This window comes from Periplaneta americana, chromosome 7 (genome assembly GCF_040183065.1).
Source record: "Periplaneta americana isolate PAMFEO1 chromosome 7, P.americana_PAMFEO1_priV1, whole genome shotgun sequence".
Taxonomy (NCBI): Eukaryota; Metazoa; Arthropoda; class Insecta; order Blattodea; family Blattidae; genus Periplaneta; species Periplaneta americana.
The window spans coordinates 126,464,283-126,489,872 of NC_091123.1; the positions used below are offsets into that span (position 1 = coordinate 126,464,283).

The window sequence follows — 25,590 nt, forward strand, 5'->3', positions numbered from 1 at the left end:
AGCCCAAAGCGGGCCATAGCCTCCCTCAAAACTGATTTCCAGGCATCCCATCTCTGGCGACCTGCCACCAATTCCTGATCCCCAACCATTTCACGTCCTTCTCGACCCCATCCATCCATCCATCTGAGTCTCGGTCTCCCAACATTTCTTCTATTCTCCACTCTGCTTTCCATTATCCTCCTCACCATATCCCCTCTCTCCTTCCTCTGAACATGTCCAGCCCATCTTAGTCTTGTCACTCTAATATCCGTAATAATGTCTGAGAAATCATATAGTTGGTAGAGTTATCTGTTGTATCTTATTCGCCACTCTCCGTTTTCATTGGTCGGCCCATAGATCTTCCTTAGAATCTTCCTTTCAAACACCCGAAGTCTAGCCATGTCACCCACAGACAATACCCATGTCTCTGCTCCATATGTACTTGAAATAATACTATGTATTTATTAAAATTTTTGTGGTGAATGTAGAGGTAAGTGACAGGATGGCATTTTGATCAAGTATAGACTGCTTCAACCTAACAAAAGCTGGAATTAGAAAATGGAGAACACGAGCATTAGACAGGAGTGATTGGTCAGGTGTTCTGAGGGAGGCTAAGGCTAAACTATAAGGGCCGTAATGCCAATGATGATGATGATGATGATGATGATGATAGACTGCTTCATTTTAGATTTTGTGTTTGTTTCGTATGTATTGAGCAGAAATATTTAAATATTTAAATCAAATTGATAGCCAATTGTTCAGTTTACACGTTGTTAAAAGTTTAACTTGTTACCAATACTAATACTACTTTACTTACTTACAAATGGCTTTTAAGGAACCCGAAGGTTCATTGCCGCCCTCACATAAGCCTGCCATCGGTCCCTATCCTGTGCAAGATTAATCCAGTCTCTATCATCATATCCCACCTCCCTCAAATCCATTTTAATATTATCCTCCCATCTACATCTCGGCCTCCCCAAAGGTCTTTTTCCCTCCGGTCTCCCAACTAACACTCTATATGCATTTCTGGATTCGCCCATACATGCTACATGCCCTGCCCATCTCAAACATCTGGATTTAATGTTCCTAATTATGTCAGGTGAAGAATACAATGCATGCACTTCTGCGTTGTGTAACTTTCTCCATTCTCCTGTAACTTCATCCCGCTTACCCAAATATATACTAATACTAGTATATGAATAAAATGAGTTTGCACGTTATTTCTTCAGAGTAATGTAGGCCTTATAGGCCTACATATAAACCTTTGAGGTCATTCTTTCAGAGTAATATATATAGTAAATCTTCGAGGAACACTATGCAGAAAAATAAACTTACAAGTTTAACATATGCACTAAATAGTTTATAAGTTAGGCTAGTTACTGTATTTAGAATTTGACTTCTTTCACTTACCAGTAGGCCCACATACCATAATAAAGTTTATTTAATTTTAAAAAATACACTCTTCTGGTTATATATTTGCTTATTCGTAAGAAGCATTAATCTAGTCTTAATATAATATTAGTGTGTTCTTAGTAACACCAATTCCTCATACAAATCTGGTAAACAATGGTAACTCATGTCATATTTGGATTCTTTCTTCATATGGGTATCAATCACTTACTTCATCTCCCTTTGGTTTCCTTAAGTGAATTTAACAACTGACACTATTTCCAGTAATGTCGCCTAAAAATACGAGCATTAAAATTACTGGCAAACAGGAAGTTTAATATAAGACATCTGAAAACTCTAAGAGAGGATAGATTAGTACTACTGTAACAAACCACGCTTAAAATGTTGAATATACATTGTTTCCCTGCAAGCAAAGGGTACAAAAGCAAACCTAGTTATGTTTCAATTTTAATTAACTATCCTATCTACTCTCATACTTGAAGTTTTATAATAATATGAGAAAAAGTATAGTGGTGTGTTTTTAAAGTTAAAGTACTTACAGTTGAAAGGTACACTGTTACTCGAAGATTTACATATGACCGCTACTCAAAAGAAATAACCTCGCAAGTTTATACGTTACTCTGAAGAAATAACATAGACCTACTCTATATTTTATTCATTCAGTATCAAGTTCAAATTTGTAATACATTATAAACTGAAATAATTGCTATCAATTTGAATAAACATTTATGCTCACTATATGAACATACAATTACAATTTACCTCTCGGTAATTACGACCTCTTATTCCGTTACGTTATCTAAGTAGGATGTAATATGTGGTATTCTATTTAATATTAAATTTATTAAAACAGTTATATACTTATCATCCGTTATTCATAGGTTTAAAAAAAAGGCATATGACTCGGTTAAGAAAAGTTTTATATAACATCCTTATTGAATTTGGTATTCCCAAGAAACTAGTTCGATTAATTAAAATGTGTCTCAATGAAACTTACAGCAAGAGTCCGTATAGGCCAGTTTCTGTCTGATGCTTTTCCAATTCACTGCGGGTTAAAGCAAGAAGATGCACTATCACCTTTACTTTTTAACTTCGCTCTAGAATATGCCATTAGTAAAGTTCAGGATAACAGAGAGAGTTTGGAATTTAATGGGTTACATCAGCTTCTTGTCTATGCAGATGACGTGAATATGCTAGGAGAAAATCCACAAATGATTAGGGAAAACACGGAAATTTTACTTGAAGTAAGTAAAGCAATAGGTTTGGAAGTATATCCCAAAAAGACAAAGTATATATGCTGGTGCAACAATAACGAATGAGATTTGGAACATATCCTCTTAAACTGCCCTGTCACAAGCATCCATAGAACTAATCTAAAATCTGCAATCCCTGTAACCTTGGACAATTCTCTCCAATACATATTGAATACACCTCATCTTTGGAATGTGGCTGCTGAAATATACAACAAGCATCGTGCTTTTTACCCATCATTTGTAAGAAGAGGAAATTCATAGTGAAACATAGTGGAACACATGTTGTCAGCAAATAGCTGGATACACTACGAAGATAGAAGATAGAAAGTATATGATTATGTCTCGTGACCAGAATATTGTACGAAATAGAAATATAAAAATTGGACATTTATCTTTCGAAGAGGTGGAAAAATTCAAATATCTTGGAGCAACAATAACAAATATAAGTGACACTCGAGAAGAAATTAAACACAGAATAAATATGGGAAATGCCTGTTATTATTCGGTTGGGAAGCTTTTGTCATCTAGTCTGCTGTCAAAAAATCTGAAAGTTAGAATTTATAAAACAGTTATATTACCGGTTGTTCTGTATGGTTGTGAAACTTGGACTCTCACTTTGAGAGAGGAACAGAGATTAAGGGTGTTTGAGAATAAGATTCTTAGGAAAATATTTGGGGCTAAGAGAGATGAAATTATAGGAGAATGGAGAAAGTTACACAAGTAGAACTGCATGCATTGTAGTTTTCATCTGACATAATTAGGAACATTAATCCAGACGTTTGAGATGGCCAGGGCATGTAGCACATATGGGCGAATCCAAAAATTAATTTAGAGTGTTAATTGGAAGGCTGGAGGGAAAAAGACCTTTGGGGAGGCCGAGATGTAGATGGGAGGATAATATTAAAACGGATTTGAGGGAGGTGAGATATGATGATAGAGACTGGATTAATCTTGCACAGGATAGGGACCAATGGCGGGCTTATGTGAGGGCAGCAATGAACCTGTGGTTTCCTTAAGTCATTTGTAAGTAAATAAGTTATTATACTTCGACTTTATTAATAATGGAATTCCTGCATATGAGGTTATCAGTTGGAAACTATGTAGGCTATGTTCTTGATATGAAATTAATTGAATTGGCATGTCCATGGTTAATGACTGGCCATTGATATCTAAGTACACTTTTCAGAACCAGGTGGAGTTCTATGTCCCTCCAGCATCTGCGCGAAGGCGGCGTGCTATTGGAATGGAGGGCACCAGCATGCGGGACATAGTACTGGGTCACATGGTTCCAGGTTTCTATGACATCAGCGAACTTGTAAATGAGCAGGTAAGGAAACTGAATAACCTATCGTAATATATGTTAAATCAGTGTTACTTTAAAGTGTTAGTGATACCATCTATTTTGCTCTTGCAAAGAATTTGAAATTCGATCTCTGACAAATCTTATAATATTTGTTTGAACGAAGTATTGTAAGGTGGGTTTTCTCAGTGTACTCTAGTGCCAGTTTTATTTCAGCATTTCTTTATATTTTACTCACAACAGAGGTGCTGGTTAGGGGAGCAAGGTAGGGAAGTGGCCCCTCCCCCGAGTTTAAGATTAAAAAATAATAATAATTGAGTAGTACAGCATACTAAAGAAAAATGTGAGAATTATACCTATATTATGAAAGTATTCCACTTTACTAAGTACTTATGAAATAATAAAAGACGAGATTTATTGGGGGCTAATTCAGGAAAATGTCTGTGGCAGTGGCATATCAGCTGGCAATACCTTGTCCCATTTAGGAATATGGTATTTTAATTCACTGCATAATCAAATGTTCATATTTTCAGCGCATCAAATAATTTTTTTAAGAGTATAGTCATAGTTCTACACAAGGGCATATGCAATAGGGGGGAGGGGGGAGTTTACCAGGTTTGAACCTCCCCCTTTTGAACTTAAAAAAAAACAGATTTAGATTTGAGTTTTTTTTATCCATAGGCCTAATCGTTTTCCCTTCTCTACTTTTTCACTGTTAGAGTCCCTTCAGACGAGGCCACTTTTGGTAGTGCTGCTAACACGCTGCCGCTTAAGAACAATGTATTTAAATGGAGGACTTCAGACACAGCCACAACCCCAGAATCAATCACGCTGCAGTGGTTGGCTTTACCACTGATGGCAGCCACTAAAAGTGGCACTTCTCATTGTGATACATAGAATTAAATTGTAGGTCTCAGACGGGGCCACAGCCAGGCAACTATTTTAGTGGCATGTGGCATTGCTAACGGACGACTGTCATCAATTCCCTACACCTACAGCATCTCGACAATATACAGGCTATGTTGCGACAGAATAATATAGAATGGCAATAATAATAATAATAGTAATAATGGAGAAAAAATGGGAGTACATCAGTTATTCATAGATTTCAAAAAGGCATATGACTCGGTTAAGAGGGAAATAATATATGATAATCTTATTGAATTTGGTATTCCCAAGAAACTAGTTCGATTAATTAAAATGTGTCTCAGTGAAACATACAGCAGAGTCCGTATAAGTCAGTTTCTATCTGATGCTTTTCCAATTTACTGCGGGCTAAAGCAGGGAGATACACTATCACCTTTACTTTTTAACTTCGCTTTAGAATATGTCATTAGGAAAGTTCAGGATAACAGGCAGGGTTTGGAATTGAACGGGTTACATCAGCTTCTTGTCTATGCAGATGACGTGAATATGTTAGGAGAAAATACACTAACGATTAAGGAAAACACGGAAATTCTAGTTGAAGCAAGTAAAGCGATAGGGTTGGAAGTAAATCCCGAAAAGACTAAGTATATGATTATGTCTCGTGACCAGAATGTTGTACGAAATGGAAATATAAAAATTGGAGATTTATCTTTCGAAGAGGTGGAAAAATTCAAATATCTTGGAGCAACAGTAACAAATATAAATGACACTCGGGAGGAAATTAAACGCAGAATAAATATGGGAAATGCGTGTTATTATTCGGTTGAGAAGCTTTTGTCATATAGTCTTCTGTCAAAAAATCTGAAATTTAGAATTTATAAAACAGTTATATTACCGGTTATTCTGTATGGTTGTGAAACTTGGACTCTCACTCTGAGAGAGGAACATAGGTTAAGGGTGTTTGAGAATAAGGTGCTTAGGAAAATATTTGGGGCTAAGCGGGATGAAGTTACAGGAGAATGGAGAAAGTTACACAAAGCAGAACTGCACGCATTGCATTCTTCACCTGAAATAATTAGGAACATTAAATCCAGACGTTTGAGATGGGCAGGGCATGTAGCATGTATGGGCGAATCCAGAAATGCATGTAGAGTGTTAGTTGGGAGACCGGAGGGAAAAAGACCTTTAGGGAGGCCGAGATGTAGATGGGAGGATAATATTAAAATTGATTTGAGGGAGGTGGGATATGATGATAGAGACTGGATTAATCTTGCACAGGATAGAGACCGATGGCGGGTTTATGTGAGGGTGGCAATGAACCTTCGGGTTCCTTAAAAGCCATTTGTAAGTAAGTAAGTAATAAAACCATGGACTAGACAACTAAATAGCTGGACTAGTGCGAATTACGGATATATTATTTATGTAGTGAAATCTTCTTTATTTCATGTTAAAATAAAATAACGCATCTAAAATAATGTAAATAAATTAACAAAGGCATAAAAGATTAGTTGATGTCAGGTTCGAACCTGAGTTCAATTACACCACAGTGTTTGACTTCACCATTACACTACAGATACCTATTGTAATATAGCCTATTGGCTGAATTACGTGCTGTGAATAGTTTCATGTTTACTGCTTATTATATTTAATTTTGAATTCTTGAATATTAAACAAAAATGTTTTATGCCATATTGTCACTTATTTGCGTAATTTTAAAGAAATATTTTTTATCATCCTGCTGTAAGTCATCAAACTAGGTATGGAATAGTTCTCGATTCAGTCTTTCCAAAACTAATGGATGAACCCAGACTCTTCTTCTACCTTTAAGTATATTTTTTTCCGTCTGAGCAAAGTTGCCAAAAATATATCTCCTTCTACGTCCATGTTCACTGGAAGACTGAAAAATTCTCCACAGAAATTTAGTGTAGTAAGCAGCGCTACTAACGCATGTTCGCAGTGCCACTAAAGTGGTTTCGTCTGAAGGAACTCTTAGAGTAAAAAAATCCACATCGACATAAGGCATAATCCTCCTACCCCTCCTTCAATATGTTCATCATGCCAGTTTCATTCATCATCCTAGAGTTGTGTCGCTGTTATTTCCGGCATGACTCCTCCTCTTTGCTTATGTCTTAGGAAGTGAAAGCTCTATAAAGTCTAGGTAGGTAATATCGTTCGCCATTTTTGTTCTTTCGTTGCCGAGCTACCATACGAGGAATCTATTTGCCGCACCGTTAAACATTATCATGTCGTAGCTCCTATGATAAAAAATCAAACACACTGTAATTGAGCAAATAATTGAGCGGCAAATAACGTCCTCGTGTATTTTCTACGAAAGTGGACGAAAGTGCCAAAATGGCGGGCGATTATATTAAGTATTTATCGAGCCTTAGGAAGTGAATTACATCATCACCAGCGAATGACAAGACATACACGTTTTATGTCTATTTTTTCCGTCTGAGCAAAATTGCCAAAAATATATCTCCTTCTATGTCCATGTTCACTGGAAGAATGAAAAATTCTCCACAGAAATTTAGTGTAGTAAGCAGCGCCACTAACGCACGTTCGCAGTGCCACTAAAGTGGCTTCATTTGAAGGAACTCTTAGAGTAAAAAAATCCACATCGACATAAGGCATAATCCTCCTACCCCTCCTTCAATATGTTCATCATGCCAGTTTCATTCTTCATCCTAGAGTCGTGTCGTTATTATTTCCGGCATGACTCCTCTTTGCTTACATCTTAGGAAGTGAAAGCTCGTTGCCGAGCTACCATACGAGGAATCTATTTGCCGCACTGTTAAACATTATCATGTCGTAGCTCCCATGATAAAAAATCAAACGCACTGTAATTGAGCAAATAATTGAGTGGCAAATAACGTCCTCGTGTATTTTCTACGAAAGCGGACGAAAGAGCCAAAATGGCGGGCGATTATATTAAGTATTTATCGAGCCTTAGGAAGTGAATTACATCATCACCAGCGAATGACAAGACATACACGTTTAAATGTAGCTGATCTGCAACGTGATTGGCTGCTGGAAATAAAATTGACTGGACTATAGTTCCATGTTCCATTATTGTGTTTAATAAATTACATTTATTTCAATATATTTGATTGTTGGATTTTGCTGTTATGTGAAGTAAAGTAGCTTACCATTAAATACAAATAACTGTTGACTAAATATATATATATATATATATATATATATATATATACACACATAATATATTATGATTATGTGTAAGTGTAATAATGACACAAGCATTTTTTATTGTACAAAATTAAACACAAGTTAAAATTTGTTGAAAATTGGATGGCTGTGAAAAAAATTACTTTTCACAGATTTTATAAGAATATTCATGAATAATATGTTTTATTACAAAAACCTGTGCTTCAGTGGCTGGTCATGATAATATCTTTGAAAAATATTGAGTGCAAGAGGTCAAATGACTTTATTGTCAAACGCCTGGCATTAGAAAACAACAACATGTTTTATTAGAAGATAGTATAATCAGTGAGGGAAGTGAAACGTTGATTATCATTAGTATAAATGGGTACCAGTAATGCAAAAGATAGAACAAATTTCTAACAGTGTTGGTATGCTGCAGGTCCTGTATAGCGACAATGGGAACAGCTCTGTGAGAATGAATTTTTACCTTGCTCCTGGCGAGAGGCTGGTGACAGCCAACTGTGCGAGACTCACATCCGTCAACAACTATGCAACTAACGGCATTGTGCATGTTGTGGACCGTATGATCCGACCTGTCACTAAAACCCTGGCCGAACTCATTGCACAGGACAACCAGTTCGCTATACTCAGATCGCGTAAGTAACTGCATGGCTAATTCCCTTAAAGGAGAAGGTACAATTTAGGTGTAAAAAAAATTACTGGTATACTTTTAAATTTATTTTTATCTTCATACAGTACACGTTTCAATTTTTTTTTAGTTGGTTATTTAACGACGCTGTATCAACTACGAGGTTGTTTAGCATCGATTAGATTGGTGATAGCGAGATGGTATTTGGCGAGATGAGGCCGAGGATTCGCCATAGATTACCTAGCATTCACCTTACGGTTGGGGAAAACCTCGGAAAAAATCCAACCAGGTAATCAGTCCAAGCGGGGATCGAACCTGCGCCCAAGCACAACTTTAGACTGGCAGGAAAGCGCCTTAACCAATTGAGCCATGCCGGTGGCTACTTTTCTATTTCTTTTAGTGGAAGAATTTCTTAGATATCTTCAATTGTGTTCGAGATAGACTCTTCAACTTTCATATAGGACATGTCACTGCCTCTTTAAATTTATTCTTTGTTGCTCGTTTTTCCGAAACTTTGAAATTTAAATTTGTTTTTTCTGATAAATAAAAAAGTTATAAATTATTTTAATGAAATTTTACACACTTGTGTGTTTTTCACATCTTAAAAACATAAACTATAATTTAGCTGTAGTATTTGTTCTCTTTTGATTAAAAAAAATAATATGGATCATGAAAATGTTAAAATACGGTACTAATTAACTATAAAACTGAACAAAAGATTATTTTTCCAGGCACTAAAGTAGAAGATTTTAGGAATATTGTATTATATGTCTATCTTGTGTTAAATTCTATCGTACCTGGTTTACAGATTCGACCTTTTTTGGGTCATCCTCAGAACTGGTCGTTGTTGGTCTTGGCGATACTTGTTTTTGTTTCCTGTGAGGGTGTGTTCGTTTGGTGTAAAGAGTCAAAGAGTGTGTGTATCCTGAAATTGAGTTGTGTGTTGAGAATTTCATTGGGGTGTGTTTTTGTGTGTCTGTATATTTCATATAATAATAATAATAATAATAATAATAATAATAATAATAATAATAATAATAATAATAATAATAATAATAATATTTATTGTTCTAGTGTGTTTAGTTTCAGGCTTTCTGGTTGGGTGTGTAATATTTCCATATCTGTGTTGATGTCTCTGTAGGTGTGGTTAGCATTTGTGATGTGTTCTGCATATGTGGAGGTGTTTTGTAATTTTGTTATGGCTGTGATGCAGAACTCATCACAAATGCTAACCACACCTACAGAGACATCAACACAGACATGGAAATATTACACATCCAACCAAAAAGCCAGAAACTAAACACACTAGAACAATATGAAATATACAGACACACAAAAACACACCCCAATGAAATTCTCAACACACAACTAATTTCAGGACACACACACTCTTTGACTCTTTACACCAAACGAACACACCCTCACAGGAAACAAAAACAAGTAGCGCCAAGATCAACAACGACCAGTTCTGAGGATGACCCAAAAAAGGTCGAAACGTGTAAACCAGGTACGATAGAATTTAACACAAGAAAGTCGTATAATACAATATTCCGAAGTGATACAGTGTTAAAAGTTGTGTAATCAAGATGTAGAAGATTTTAGTTCAGTTTACCGGTATGTTGTTCATACAATTATTACCAACACTCATGACTAAGAATCATTTAAAAATTCTTAAGTTAGTGAAAAGTATCAAGAAAATGTATGACGATTCCACAGTTTTCATCCAGAATTTTGGAAATGTATACTGTTAATTGAAATATTTTTTTGAAAATATTACTAATGCAGAATAAAGGAGAAGGAATGTATAGTATTATAAGTACGTCAAATTTCATTTCAACACGACTGAAAGATATAAAATGTTAAATTACTCTTGAAATTCCAATCAGAAGTTGTCAAGATAACCAAATTTCGTAATTGCATTGGTTGGAGGACGCATACTATATACCTCAGAGTGGTTAATTTTTAATGGTGATAGATAAAGATTTTTGAAGACAAGAATATTGTATCATACAGTTAGGGCATGTAAATGATGTAGGTCATCAGAGCACGATGTAAATTATGTATATCAGAGCAGGATATCGTTTGTTTATTTTTTCTGAAACTGGAGCTAATGAATGTGAGAATCTCTTTGGAACCACTTCCACTGTTTATTAAAACTTCTTACACCTAGTTTACAAGGTGTATAGAAACAACACCGACAATGCTTAGTATGTTGAGCAGGATGTTAACTGATTATTTTTAAAAAGGGAACTCATGTCCGGAAATTCATGGTTTGGGTGCTGTGGGGTGTCGTAGTTTGAGAATGGTTCAGATATGGTGATGGGTATGCATTCCACATTTCGTTAAGAAACCCAACAAGAGCATCACACCGTACAGTAAATTACAAAATGTGTTCAAAATGTTGACCTCCTACTTGATGGCAGAGCATACATCGGCGGTGCAGAGACTAATGCAGTCTGGTCAAATAAGTGCAGCTTTGTGCTCAGTATTTCAGTCGCAACATGGATTCGTGTGATAAGGTCCTCCTCTGATGTTACATACACCATAGTCTTCATAGTACCCCACAGAAAATAGTACAAGAGGTGTAAGATTGGGTGACCGTGGTGGCCATGGCACAGGTCCCCCTCCACCAGTGTAGCCAACCCTCCCGTATTTCCCAGGCTCTCCTGTATTTGCCCCTAATTTTTAACAGTCTCCCAGCTCCCGTATTTTTCTTCTCTTCGAGTATTTTTCTCCCTTATTTTTATGTAAAAATTATTATTCTAAACATTTGATTTTGCCGTGAATCATGATTGTTTATATATGAATTTTGTTGTTCAAGAAATGCATTAAAATGTGTAGTATTTATAGGAAGTAATGCTTGCCAGAAATGCATTTTAGTCTTCACCTGTTTAAAATCAAACAATACTAATATTATAAACAAATAAAAACTGGCTAGTTTTGTTCCAAGCACACCAAGTAATAATACTCATACAAAGAGGATGTTTTATATCATGAACAATAATTGGACAGATGTTCAAAACAGGATCACGACACATCTAATCAAATCAGGGCTGCAAAGTGTAGTTCACTTCAACTATTACGCGAGACAAAATCAGTCTCAAAATACTCTTAATTTAAGCCTAACTGGCGAAGTGTATAGTAAAGTTGTTTTTCAGTAACTGAACGGAATAATTTGCCAATTTTCTATGTGAAATTTTGTCTCCCATATTTTCTTCGAAAAAAGTTGGCAACCCTAAATGTAGCATATGTGCAGGAAAGTTAAGGCGCAGTTCGTCCATCCACCTGATGGCTAATGGACTGCATAACGACGTAATTAGGACATCAAAAACAAACCAATTAAACTTCGATGCCCCACAGCGCCCAAACCATGAATTTCTGGACATGGGTTCCCTCTTGAAAAATGATCAGTTTACAGTCCCGCCCAACATACTAAGCATTTCGGTGTTGTTTCTATACACCCTGTATAATTGGAATGTTAAAATAAAGGAAGGCGTTTTATAGCACTATATTTTTTAAGGGATAAAATAACGCTTCAAATTGTAGGCAAACATAATGGACTTGCAAATTTTTGGCAAGTTTCACAAAATGGAATTATAAACACATCACCATTTCCTGCTACATCTGTTTAAGTTTTTCCAAAATTCTTTTCGATTTTTAATCCCAATTGAATCGGTCGGAGCTAAAAGGAATTAAGTCACTTTTGACAACCTTTCAGGAGAAGCAAAAAATATTCCTCTAATAACACAAATATTATATTTTTATGTTATAGAAGTTAAAAGAATATTTAAAAGTCTTAGTTCCCTCTTCCAATGTTCGATGTGCATGACATCAGTTGTTCAAATTGTTGCAAAACCCAAAACTTCATATTAATTCCTTTTAGCTCCGACCGATTCAATTGTAAATTATGTACCCACCAGTAAAAAATTGTGTAAAATTTAATCTGCCTATTAGAGAAATTAAGTTACATTAAACCTGGAAATCTTCAAGAATAGCAGAGCTACCACTTACATAATTATGACAATCACTGCAAACATCTTAAACAGACTTGGTGTAATGATTTTGAAATTCGTATCATGTACCCCACACCTTTTATAACATCTCATTTCAGTGCTGTCGAAGACTGGCTTGCTTCAGAAACTTAAGGAACCCGGTCATATAACTATCTTTGCACCAACCGACTCAGCATTTGAAAAGCTAGATCCAGCAGTTCGTTCCCGTCTAATGCAAGGAGAAGCCTGTATTGGAAGTGAGTACTTACGATAGCTATTATTACGGTACACTTAAAAGTAACATCTCATATTTATTGAGAATTATAATACAATACAGTAGTTTAGAATATAAGCGTTCCATTATAACGTTACATCTTCATACATTCTACACTATGATCCATTGTAAACACATTAATGGAAATGTTATGCATAAGCTGAAAAGCATACTGTAGCTATAGCGAGCAGGGGTGTACACAGTTCTCAGAGTGCATCCCAGTAATTTCTAGGCTGCATACAATATTATGAGGAAATGAAGAATACCAGTAGGTCTTATTAGCAGAGACCAAGGAAGTCTTAATTGACTATTTCTAGAGGCGGCATAAACCATTTAAGCAACCAGAATTTTCTAAAACCTTGGATAGAGGTATTCAAGCATATAAATTAATTAATGTACTGCATCATCTATGTCTTTCAGACGTTCTGAAACATCATTTGGTGCCACACACTGTGTGTTCCACTGCAGTTCAGACTCGTCTGACAACAATGAATATGGATGGCGATACTCTGCAACTAGAAAGACGACCAGATGATGGAAAACTCTTTGTTTCTGGCATACAGATTGTTGCTAAAGATGTTGTTGGAACCAATGGCATTATTCATGTTATTGATGGTATCATCATGCCAGACTCTGGTGAGTAGAGGATTATTTAGATACTTTAAGTCGACCTAGAAGTAGGTAGTTATAAAAGTCTGTCAAAATGGAAAGTAAAATTTAATGGATAGTTGTAATAATAATATTATGTCTATAACTTTCAACCAAACACCAGAAAATGAAACCATCTTGGAATGCTGGAAACTCCTAAAACACCTAGGGCATCAAAACAAGTCAATAGCTTTCCAGTGGATATCTTCACATGTTGGACTATTTGACAATGAAATCGCAGATCAATTTGCCAAAAAAGGCACTAAAACCCAAACAATAATCCACTCCAATTCAACCTCTGCACGAAGATTGAAGAAATCAAGAAAGCATTTCAAAGGGAAAACACGAAAGAAAATATTACAGCTGCCAGAGGGAAGTCATGGGAAAAAATTGATGAACTATCAATGGAAGTAAAATATAAAGGCCACAAGGAAGCTGTAGCAAAATTTAGGTTGATGTCAGGACATGACTGGCTGGCTCACCATCTACACACAGGCTTGAGTCACGTCGACTGAATATACTCGTAGAAGTTACAGTTGCGCTTTCCTTACTACATTAAATATGAGTTTAAATTGTGTATTGTTGTAAAAGAGAACCGAACACCACCTCAGAGCAAATAAGTCTAGCAAAAAGGATGAATAGATGTATAAAACATAACAAAATGTTGACGAAGTAGCAAGTGTATGTTAAATCATTACGTTTCAGCTCGCCCAATCACTGGAGTCCTGTCCAGTCACAACCTGACCACATTCCTGTCACTGCTGCGTGAGGCAGGATTGGCAGAATCACTTGACTCCATGAGCAATGTGACGTTGTTTGCACCAACTGACGAGGCTCTAGCCAAACCAGAAGCAATGGCTACATTGGAGAAGCTGCGAGCAGACAAGGATAGACTTCGAGACCTGCTGCTGTACCATACAACAGGGCCCGAGGTGCAATCGTGCGATTTTTCAAATGACAAACAGCTGAAGAGTGGGCTTGCAGATAAGTCCATCCGCATCAACCTCTATGCCACTGTGAGTATGACTGAATTGTAATGCAGAGGTGAGAAAAGTGGAGTCCCTAGCTCTTCTAATCTCGACATCAAATTCCTGTCACTTTTCCCATACATATTTATTTGAAAGAAGACTGAGTGAGCCCCAGAATCGTTGTGGAATTAATTACAGATAGAAGGGAATTTATTTCGATCTAGAAGTAAACCTATAGCTTTCCAGTCCATCAGTCATTCTAATAGCCGTCTGGTAACAGACATGATTAGCAAGTGTCTCTGAATCTCTGAAGATACTCAATCCAGAACTTACTTTTAACAATATCCAATAAACACATCTTTCAAAACTCATTTTGCTGCAAATCTAGTTATGTAATATTGTGAAAGTTGTACACGAGCAACTGCTCAAGTTTACTTCTGATATAATCATTTCAATTAGGTTGTAGCCATTATTTATACAGCTTAGAAACAAACTTGCTTACTTTTTGGAAAAATGCTACTGGTATATCATTTTATTTTCAGCTATGAAATCTTAGAAAGCATGTATATAATCTTATATAAATGTTTAAATCTGTTAAGTCTTTCCATTTATTGGATTGCAAAAAATAAGCTAGTAACTCATTTATTAAAAATGAGGATATAAGAATTAATTTTTATTTCGTCGGTTTACAAGCAAAACACATTAAGTCAAAAATATTACGTACTTCTGAGAAAAGGGCGTTTGATTGTTCTTGATAAAACTGAATCCTCAAAATATTATTTTTAGCAAGTTGTTTCTCTTTATGTGTACTGTATTTTACAATTCTAAGTTTATACACATACATTATACGCATTTTTCTCAGAAGTTATATTTTTAACAATGTGTTTTGCTTGTAAATCGACGACTTTATCTTTATTTTATTGTATCTGGTGCTTGTATAGAGATTTCATTGTTATTTTTTCTGCTTTTATTATTACCGATATCATCACTGTCGTACTCACTCTCTCACTTATGGTTCAAAACGTACAGACATGAACAAATTATTAGACTAAACCTCTTGCTCTTCAATTTTTTAAGCTTGTCATTCTATAGTTTTGTAAATGAGCACATAATGTTCACAACAATGATCCTATTACTATTTCAATTGAGGACGTAACATTTTAAACGTGCTAAGTGCCAAAAACAACTTTCTGGAATGAAAAACACATTGCAAAATGCATGTTGAGATACCTAGAACACCATCTTTTGGCACACGAATGAGTCGCTTACAGTTAAGCTATGACGAAGACAATTTAGTATGATATTCTCATATGGATGTTCCTCCCTTAGATTGAATAAAATGAAATTTGAAAAATTGGCACTTAACAGATTTAGAATGTTAGGTCTTCAATTATTCTGAATGACTAGGCTTCTGCCACAGATAAGATATTAATTTCCTGATAATGACTGCATATTCATGAAAGACAGTTTTCCATGCCATACAGCAAAGAAGGTGTCAAAATTTCTTCAGGATTTCCACACCAAAACAAATCATTGGCCAAGCAACAGTCCTGATATGAACATAATCGAGAATCTCCGGTTTTTTTGTTAAGAAGAGATTCAAGAAATTCAGGGAGAAAGGAATTGGCCACCTTACTCCATTATCTCCTGGCCTAGTTGCCTCATAAGTGGTGCCTTATTGGTATCACTTTTAAGGTTCAGACTTGTCTTTGGACAGTTGACGAAACAACAACAAAGAAATTCAACATTACCACTAAAGTTTGGTTCATAGAATCATTAATAGCTATTTGGCAGAAAGGATTGAAATTTGAAAGTCTTACAGAAATCTTATATTCAGCATGCCAAGGAGACTTGAAATGCTCACCAAGGCGAAATGAATGCATACAAAATAGTAATATGATTTTATAATAGTCAGCACAGATCACAAACTGTGTAGCTGTACTCTTTTCACTACTACCACCACCCGCCACCACCACCGTTACTACTATCAGTACTACTATGAATGTACAGTGTGTTCGTAGCTCAGCTGGACCGTTCTGCGGCAGCCTTGGACTGGGTGAATTGAAATTATAAATCTAAACTCTTCAGTGAGATGAATGGATCAATAAACTGAACTCTCGTGTAGCTTGACTCGGAATTCTTTACGGTATTCGGCTTCGGCTCATAGTCCTGCTATTGTAAACATTTGAACAGTCCGGCTGAGCTACAAACACACTGTATTTTGAATACAGTGAACAGGACTTAATTTCCTATATTATGATCATATAACCAAATAATCACATCAACATCGCTTCCACCTTTGCCTGGTCATCATCATCGATATTGAAATATTTATCATTACAGAATTATACATTCATGTACAATTATCGTGTTATAGCTGCCGTTTTTTACTGGTGCAATTACGAGAGCGACTGCCCAGTGTGCAAGATTAATTAATTTCGACAATAGAGCATGTGGAGGAGTCATTCACGAGGTAGACAAGTTGCTGGTTCCTCCCTCTGGGTCTATCCTGGAACTTATCGAGAGAGGTGACAACTACACTCTGCTGAGGAAGATAATGAAGGTACGTTTATAACACACAACCTGTATATATCATGAGGTAGCATTACGTATTGGACCCATTTAATATTACATCAGATACAATAGGAAATCTGGGATAAACTCCAGAACATGGATTGCACCCTTTCCCTCTTACTTCAAAATTCGAACCTTGTTGCACACAAAATAAATTATTGGCACTGAAAAGTGCCTTTTCGTAAATATAATGATGCGCATTCGACAAACACAGACAAATCTGCTCTTTTTAGTATTTTAAGACATAATTTGGTAGGTGCAATCCGTGTTCTAAAATTTTCCCGAAATCTGGTAAGAAGGGAGCGAATTTGCAAGTTCTATTAGACATCTTTCTCTAAATAAAAGCCACACTTAATTTACTTGCCTAATAACAAATGTTATGTCAGTTTTCTTTCAAATATTTCCATTCTTCTATGTCTAAAAAATGTACGACATTTAAAATGTGGGATATACCATGATATACATAATGAGTAAGAAGAAACTTCCTGACTAGAAGCTTATATGACGACAACATTTCTTCCAAGCTCTGGGACATAATGTGGTTTTGAGTCCAGTACCAGAAATAATTAGAAGAAAATCTGTGTTCAATGAAAAGTTTCAATTTTCACTCCTTAAAAAATTAACCTTGACAGATTAGTACTATAGAACTGGCAGACATTAATGTACAGTTGAATTTAGTTATAACAATCACAGTGTGATACCTCTGCTATAACGTCAGTCTAAGACGTTTTTATCTGCATTAAACACATGTGATTTATTTATATCTATAACACTTTTAATAGAAAAAAGTGTTATAGACCTCTGGAAAAAGAACTGAGGAAGAGACTAGTGAAGTGTTTGTGTGGAGTGTGGCATTGTATGGGGCAGAAACATGGACATTAAAACGAAATGAAGAGAAACGTATAGAAGCATTTGAAATGTGGATATGGAGAAGACTGGAGCATGTGAGGTGGACAGACAGAATAAGAAATGAAGTTATGTTGGTAAGAGTGGGTGAAGAAAGAATGATGCTGAAAATGATCAGAAAGAGAAAAAAGAAATTGGTTGGGTCACTGGCTGAGAAGAAACTGCCTACTGAAGGATGGCACTGGAAGGAATGGTGAACAGGAGAAGAGTTGTTCGGGGCACAAGAGGGTATCAGATGATAGACGACATTAAGATATATGGATCATATGCAGAAAATAGGAAAGATTGGAGAATGTTGGATTCGCAGTAAAAGACCTGCCCATGAGCAGAACACGTATGTATGTATGTATGTCCAGTGGCGTAGCCAGTAGGTGGGCCAGGTGGGCCCAGGCCACCCAAAAAATATGCGAATCTTTTTTATGGAAAATACTCAACATTAAAACTAAACCATGGATCCAGAGCAATAGTTACAGTCGAAAGCATTAAGGTAAGAAGTCAAAAATGCGTTTATTTCTTCAAGAGCCAATTTAACTGCGTTGGGTTGGGCCTAAATAATTGTCTGGCAGCGATAAAACGAAGGAAGCCGTGGAGGCTACTGAATTGTTACATCAGCTAGAAAAATTTGACACCTTATTTTATTTGGTATGTTTAGACGATATTCTCGCTCTTGTAAATTCATTATTTGAAGCACCTCAGTCTCCAAAAATGGATATTAGTAAATGTTCGTCCTTCATTAAGGCAATGATATAAAACTTTTCAAAGTTCTGAAACGAAGAAAAATTCGACAATCATGTCAAACACAAGGCTTTGTAATCTAGCAATTGTATCCATTGAAAGGGAGAAAAGTTGGGATTTGTTCAAGGACCCATCATCAGCGATCGACAGATTCATTGCTAGGAAATCTCGATGGCTCCAGTTCACCTTATGAAGCATTTGTATAGATATGCCTTGCATGATTGTTTATCATAATTTTGCATGTTATTAAATAAGACTTCGAGAATGAGTTTCAAGAGAGCTGACTGCAGTGGCATTGTCATGAACTTTCTAAACCCTGCATATCTGGCCCACCGAAAATAATTAGTCTGGCTACGCCACTGTGTATGTCTGTATCTATAACAAGTCCAAATGCTGAGTACCAATCGTTACCAGACCTGAGCTCATTTCGCTGTCATCATAACCTTTATCTTCACCCATCGTGCCTACTTCCATACTCATGTCATCCTACCATTCAGGCAAACAGTCCAACCTAATGAGTGCCCCAACCTCAGAACAAGATTTTTCACAAACGTCAAAAAAAGGTATGTGTATGATATATATGCTGACATGCACGGCAATTGAAAATAAATATATTCAGATATATATTTATAATGACACATTTTTTATTAAGCTACTCGTATATAGCGACATTTATCAACAGTGTAAATTGTTTAAAAATCCATGTTCTAATTATATTAAACAGAGATTGTCATTGCAAGGAATTCGCAGGTAGCTGGTAAAGTCATTAGTGGCCAATACCATTTTTATTTACTGTGACAGAAGAATTTTACAAGCAAAGAACTGGAATTGTAAGAAAAGAGGACTGTCCTATATTTAAATGGCGACTGTAATTGAGACAAGTTCGCAGATAGCCGGTAATGTCACTTGTGACAAATACTGTTTTCAGTTACTGTGGCAAAAAGCATTTTACAGGCCAAGAACTGGAATACTGTAATTCTAAGAAAAAAGAGTGGAGTATGGAACGGGTCAAACTCTTTCTTCTATCATACCAACAACCCTATACAAACGGTAGCAGGCTAAGTTGTGTACTATACTGTAATCAGACAGTCAGTTCAGACTGTAAGTTCAGACATTCAGTTTGGAAACAGGTGTTATGCACAGTACCATGGAACAAGGTGCAAAGAAAAGAAAGTTTTAAATGTGAAAGATAAAGTTAATGTTATAAAACAAATCGAGATTGGCAAAAAGAAAGCTGATGTGTGCCACGAATTTGGTTATATTAAGGAAAAATTGAGAATGATTCACAGATGCAATATAGGGATATCTTGAACTAGCACCAACAGATAGCGTATGTGTACTTTGAGGGATGCGCTTTGCATGTGCATTTGTTTTCCAATTATAAACATTGAGGATTTACGTAGTGTATTAGTACCTAGTATATTAAATACTCTTAAAAACAACCCAAAATGCCAAATTTTTATTGTGTTCCTATATTTGAAAATCAGGGAAAGCTTATTTGCCTTCAATCAAGTCCCAAAAGATTCTGAATATATGCTTTCAACCTTAAAAAAAATATAACTAATTAAATTGCGCATATTGAACAAAAAGAACTACTGTACTTCAAATAAGGAATTGCTGGCTACAGTTTCATTTTGGAAGAGGGCAAAGAAAAAAAAAACCAAGCTATGTTAGCTTAGATTGTATGCAGTATTTGTAGGAGTCCCTGAAGTGTACAACTGCATTTTACAATAGAATGATACTTGGGCTACAGAAACTCTCAATGAACCGGGATGTTTATTATCTAGGACGATCTGTAGTGAAAAAAATATATAGGCCTATAATAAGATTGTCTATATAACTTATTGAAACCATGTTTTTACTTCAAATTTTCAAAATCATCCTACATAGTATTCAAAACTGCATGTCGTTAACCTACAAAACGCATGAATAATCGTGATACTACTGTGATCATATTGTATCATCCTATTATAAATTGCAAGTCCAGGTGTATCTCAAGAAACGCCAAAATAAGAATATATAAAATTATTATCAAACCAATAGTAGTTTATGGAAGTGAAACCTGGACTCTACCTGAAAGGGCAATAAAGATCTTAAATACCTGGGAAAGGAAAGTATTACGAAAAATCTTTGGGCCTACTTATGAGCAAGGGTTTTGGCGAATCAGAACAAATGCCGAGTTATATGAATTATATAAAGATATTAACATTGTTGTTCATATAAAACTCAGAAGGTTAGAGTGGCTGGGACACGTAACCAGGATGGAGAACAATCGCACACCCAAAGCTCTACTAGATGCATTGCCAGTAGGAAGAAGGAAAGTCGGACGACCTAAATTGAAATGGCTGGATGATGTTCAGGCTGACCTAACAAAAGTTGAAATTAGAAGATGGAGAACACGAGCATTAGACAGGAATGATTGGTCAGATGTTCTGAAAGAGGCTAAGGCTAAACTACAAGGGCCGTAATGCCAATGATGATGATGATGATGATGATTAAAAATTGCTTTTGTTCTTTCTGCATTACAGAAAACAGTACGACGAATTCAAGCCCCATAGTCCCTTTCCTATATACAAAAAGACACTAGTGGCTGCATGTCTGTTTATTGCATACGGTACCTACTTACAATACTTATGGTTAAATAGGCAATATTTACCTTCGACAAAGATCTCTTTTATTTTATTCGTGCACCTCGTTCTCAAAATTCTCGTTTAGGTTTATGAACATTCAATTTACTTATATTCTGCATACTGCAGATTTCTCCATCCATCTCTTAAGAGGACTAGCTTAGTATTATACAAGTTTACGCTATTATTTATTGTAAATTAAATTAGATTAAGAGGTAATAAATGCTGAATTATATTAAATTATACTAGGTTAAGCAAGATTAATTATATAAATAGAATTTTCACACGCACAGAAATCCAACAAGCGGGAGAATGTAATGAACTGTAGAATAGGACATAATATAGCCCTGTGCCACATGGAATGCTCCTGTCATCTAATGGTAAAACTTCACATAAGATATTCCTATTCTGCAAACTGGAAGCAGAAAAAATTGCAGATTTCTTCAACCCTTGTTCTTAATTCAGAGTATATAACATAATTACGACTAACATTAAAATGTTATTGATTTTTTTATCTCCAACTCTTCCATAAGCAGAAACTTTGTGAGGAGAATAAGAATAAAACCTGATTTAATAAATGAGTCTCTACTAGAGCAACTGTTGGATTTTGTCCAGTTTCATGTAATTCAATATTGGTTGTCGAAAGTTTTTTAAGACTAAATTAAACCTACAGTATTTCTTAGTTTCGAGTTTTTATTAATACAGTAGAACCCCGATTATCCGTCACCCTATTACCCGATCGGCGGATTACCCAACTTTCACTCACTCACTCACTCACTCACTCACTCACTCACTCACTCACTCACTCACACTCTCTCTGTCTGTCTGTCTCTGTCTCTCTCTCTCTCTCTCTCTTTTACTGCAGAAAAAAAAGCAGTACTGTACTGTACTTTACATTAGTATTTTTTTCTAGAGTGTGTTATTCCAAGCCTTTACCCTTATACAGTAATGCTACCGCTGCTGCCAACAGGAACAGTTATTTGTGGATGTTTTCCCCTAATTTATAAAATAGTTACTACCTGCTTTCAAAGAAATGACACCAAGAACTTCCGCACAATTATAGGAATCCCGTGCATCATTCAGTCCTTGTCCTACTGTTCCAGTGACTGTACTGTACAAATTCTTTGTAAAATGTCTTCCACAGGTGTCAAAAGAAAACATGTTCGTTAAGTATCGAAAAAGTGCAAATAATTGAGTGGAAACCGTGACTCATCTCACATCAAAATACGAAATTGGCGTTACAACTGTGCGCGAATTAATAAAAAGGGTGGGGGGGGGACAAAGTGTATAAAGTAGGTAAATTCACAACTAGACACCTGTACCATTCCTATCTTTCCACAGATAGCTATGACAAGGAATTTCCTTGGCCTTTAAAAACCTCTTGTTGACAGACAAATTAGTGAACTCCTGATCACTATTTTGCATGTTAAAAAGTAGGCTATTAACACAATTATGACTATATTTTGTTGTACGGATTATCCGATTTTTTTTATTAATCGTTCGGTCCAGAAAACTTTAACATAAAAAAAATATGTCCGAGTCATATACTTTATTTTATATTTTTTTTTCTGTAATAAAATTTAAATAAAAAAATATGATTCATTTAATAAGAAAATTGAACTCCATTTTCGTCTATTCCTGTGACGTTAATTTGGATGCTTGTAATTGCACATTAATTTGGTATGGTGGATACCGAAGATATGATACTACTTGTTTTTACAGGGAACTGGACTTGAGGAGGAGTTAAATGGAGAAGGGCCATTCACTTTCCTCGCCCCTCCAGATTCAGCCCTCTATAAGCTGGAGGAAGAGGACCTCAAGATTTTGACTGAAGACAAGCATCTGGCTGAACGTGTCTTGCGTCAGCACATATTACCAGGTAAGTGCTCATTAAATGTACAAGGTTGGACAGTATTTTGAAAAAAGTGCTATCATACCTACCAGTAGGCCTATGATATATATTTGACAGTTATGACTAGTGATAGCAAATTCCCAGGATTTTTTAAGTCATTGAAATATTACTTTCTGTAAACTTTTCGAACTGAATACACATTTAAATATTTTATACGCATACTGTTTCTGAAAATGTTTAACATATGTAACATAATTAGAGGGCCGTGACATTTACGGGACACTATAACTCGAATTGTTCTGATTTTGCCAATTTTTTGCACCATTTCTTTATACTTCTTCCCATAAACCCAAAAAACGCAATTTTGAATCGCAAAATAACGCGAATTTTCTTAATACCACGAAAAAAAATATATATCATTCACGTTTTTAAACGAATTCCAGCATTACTTCTTTTATTCACAAATCATAATAAAGTATTTTTATACATCTTGATTACACAACTTTTAACACTATATCACTTCGAAATATAAAGTATATATATATTTATATGCTTTCACGTGTTAATTAACTACATAGGTTACCTTGTTTACTGGTTTTGGCATGGGACGTGTTAACTAGTCAACAAGGTAATCTAGTTAATTAAAACATGAAAGAAAGTATATATATATATTCCGTTTTATAATTTCAGTCTTTTCTTCTTTTTTCGATGGCATATTTTCGCCATTTTATCAATAAATGATACAGCCATGTAGATCTATTTATAAAAACTGAAAATTGATGCTACATGCATCATCTTATCTTGTTTAATGTCGTAAGCCAGGATTATAAAATTCGCATACACAGAATTTTAAAATAACACCACCAAATTGGCAACAGCATTGAAACCTTGAAATTTTGAAACAAATTTTCCTTAAAAATAAAACTACTTTCTCGGGACTCTGAATACTGTGTGTTCAACTATTCCCTCCGTAATACACAGCCTGCTTGTAAGGACGATACACGATACACCTTTCTCTTTCTTCCATCCTCACCCTTGTAGGACTAGACTTGACTCAGCGCGGACACGTGAAAATGAACCTTAAGAATTATACTTGACTTGCAGAGGGATTAGTTGAACGCACTGTATAATGCACAAAAGAATCTTACTTCAGCTGCTTTACTACATGGAAAGAAACTTGTATTCATGAAATAGAGTGTATTGAGTGAAGTAGTCTACCGGCACAGAGCTCTTTTGGAAATAATGACCAGGGAAAGGATTTATATGTAAATACATATTTACTTATAAAGCTAATATAATTTATATTTTGCATTATCTTTATGTTTCACAATGTGTAGGGTTGAAAAATCCTACTTTTATTTTCCATATTTTTCCATATTTTAGAGTTTAGTACATATTTTCGTTAATTTCCATATATTTTCCATATTTCATATAAAACAGTCCATATTATATTAGGTTTAACAATAAAACAAAACAAAATTCCATTAACTTTTAAAAATACATTTCAACAATAGAGATTTAAACACATGTTCAGTAATCCCTTTAACATCAGAGTTATTTGAAAATTAGCAGTCCTATCAACAATGGGAAAGTAAGTTACAAAACTGTATTAATTTAATTTAAAATTTTTAACAGACTTCAGTTGTGCAGCTCAACAGTTAAATGCCAGTCAGAGTACACATAGGTTCAGTTTTGTAAATCATACTATAAAGACGGTAAATATGCCAAAAGTACGTCATTCAGTCAATTTAAAATCAAAACTAACAAGTTACATTTCAGAATTTAAAGAAGATGGTTTATCAACTGACAATAAAATATTATTTTGTAATTTGTGTCAGTGTGCAGTATCATCTACACAAAAGTTCCTGGTGCAACAACACATTACAACTAGTAAACATCAGGCCAACAAACAACTAAATTCCAAGCAGAGACAATTGTTTTTAACACAACCAACAACATCGAATGTAAGATCTGAGTTTAACATCGACCTGTGCCGTTCTCTCATCTCTGCTGATATTCCTCTCTACAAACTAAAGAATAAGGTCTTCAGGGAATTCCTTGAAAAATATACTCAACATACAATCCCGGATGAGTCAACACTTAGGAAGACGTATGCTCCATCCATCTACGATGAGACAATACAGAAGATAAGAGATGAAATTAAAGATAGTTCAATTTGGGTTTCCATTGATGAGACTCCCGACAAAGAAGGTAGACTTGTTGGTAATGTAGTTATCGGTTTGTTAAGTGAACAATATTCTGAACGAATTCTTTTACATTGTGATGTTCTAGAAAAGTGCAATAACAAAACTATAGTTAAACTGTTCAACGAAGCTATGGGTATCCTGTGGCCAAAGGGTATTATGTACGATAATGTGTTATTCTTTATTA

At 35.4% G+C, this 25,590-nt stretch overlaps 1 protein-coding gene across 1 annotated transcript in view; it reads left to right on the top strand.

The window, feature by feature from the left end:
- LOC138703437 (transforming growth factor-beta-induced protein ig-h3-like) overlaps positions 1 to 25,590 on the top strand; it is a 217,332-nt gene that overhangs the window by 186,734 nt on the left and 5,008 nt on the right. Inside the window, exons 6-12 of the mRNA XM_069831297.1 lie at positions 3,829 to 3,969; positions 8,414 to 8,630; positions 12,735 to 12,872; positions 13,310 to 13,525; positions 14,243 to 14,553; positions 16,883 to 17,068; positions 23,070 to 23,226. Coding sequence (XP_069687398.1) covers positions 3,829 to 3,969; positions 8,414 to 8,630; positions 12,735 to 12,872; positions 13,310 to 13,525; positions 14,243 to 14,553; positions 16,883 to 17,068; positions 23,070 to 23,226 — 1,366 coding nt within the window. The remainder of the gene's footprint in view (positions 1 to 3,828; positions 3,970 to 8,413; positions 8,631 to 12,734; positions 12,873 to 13,309; positions 13,526 to 14,242; positions 14,554 to 16,882; positions 17,069 to 23,069; positions 23,227 to 25,590) is intronic.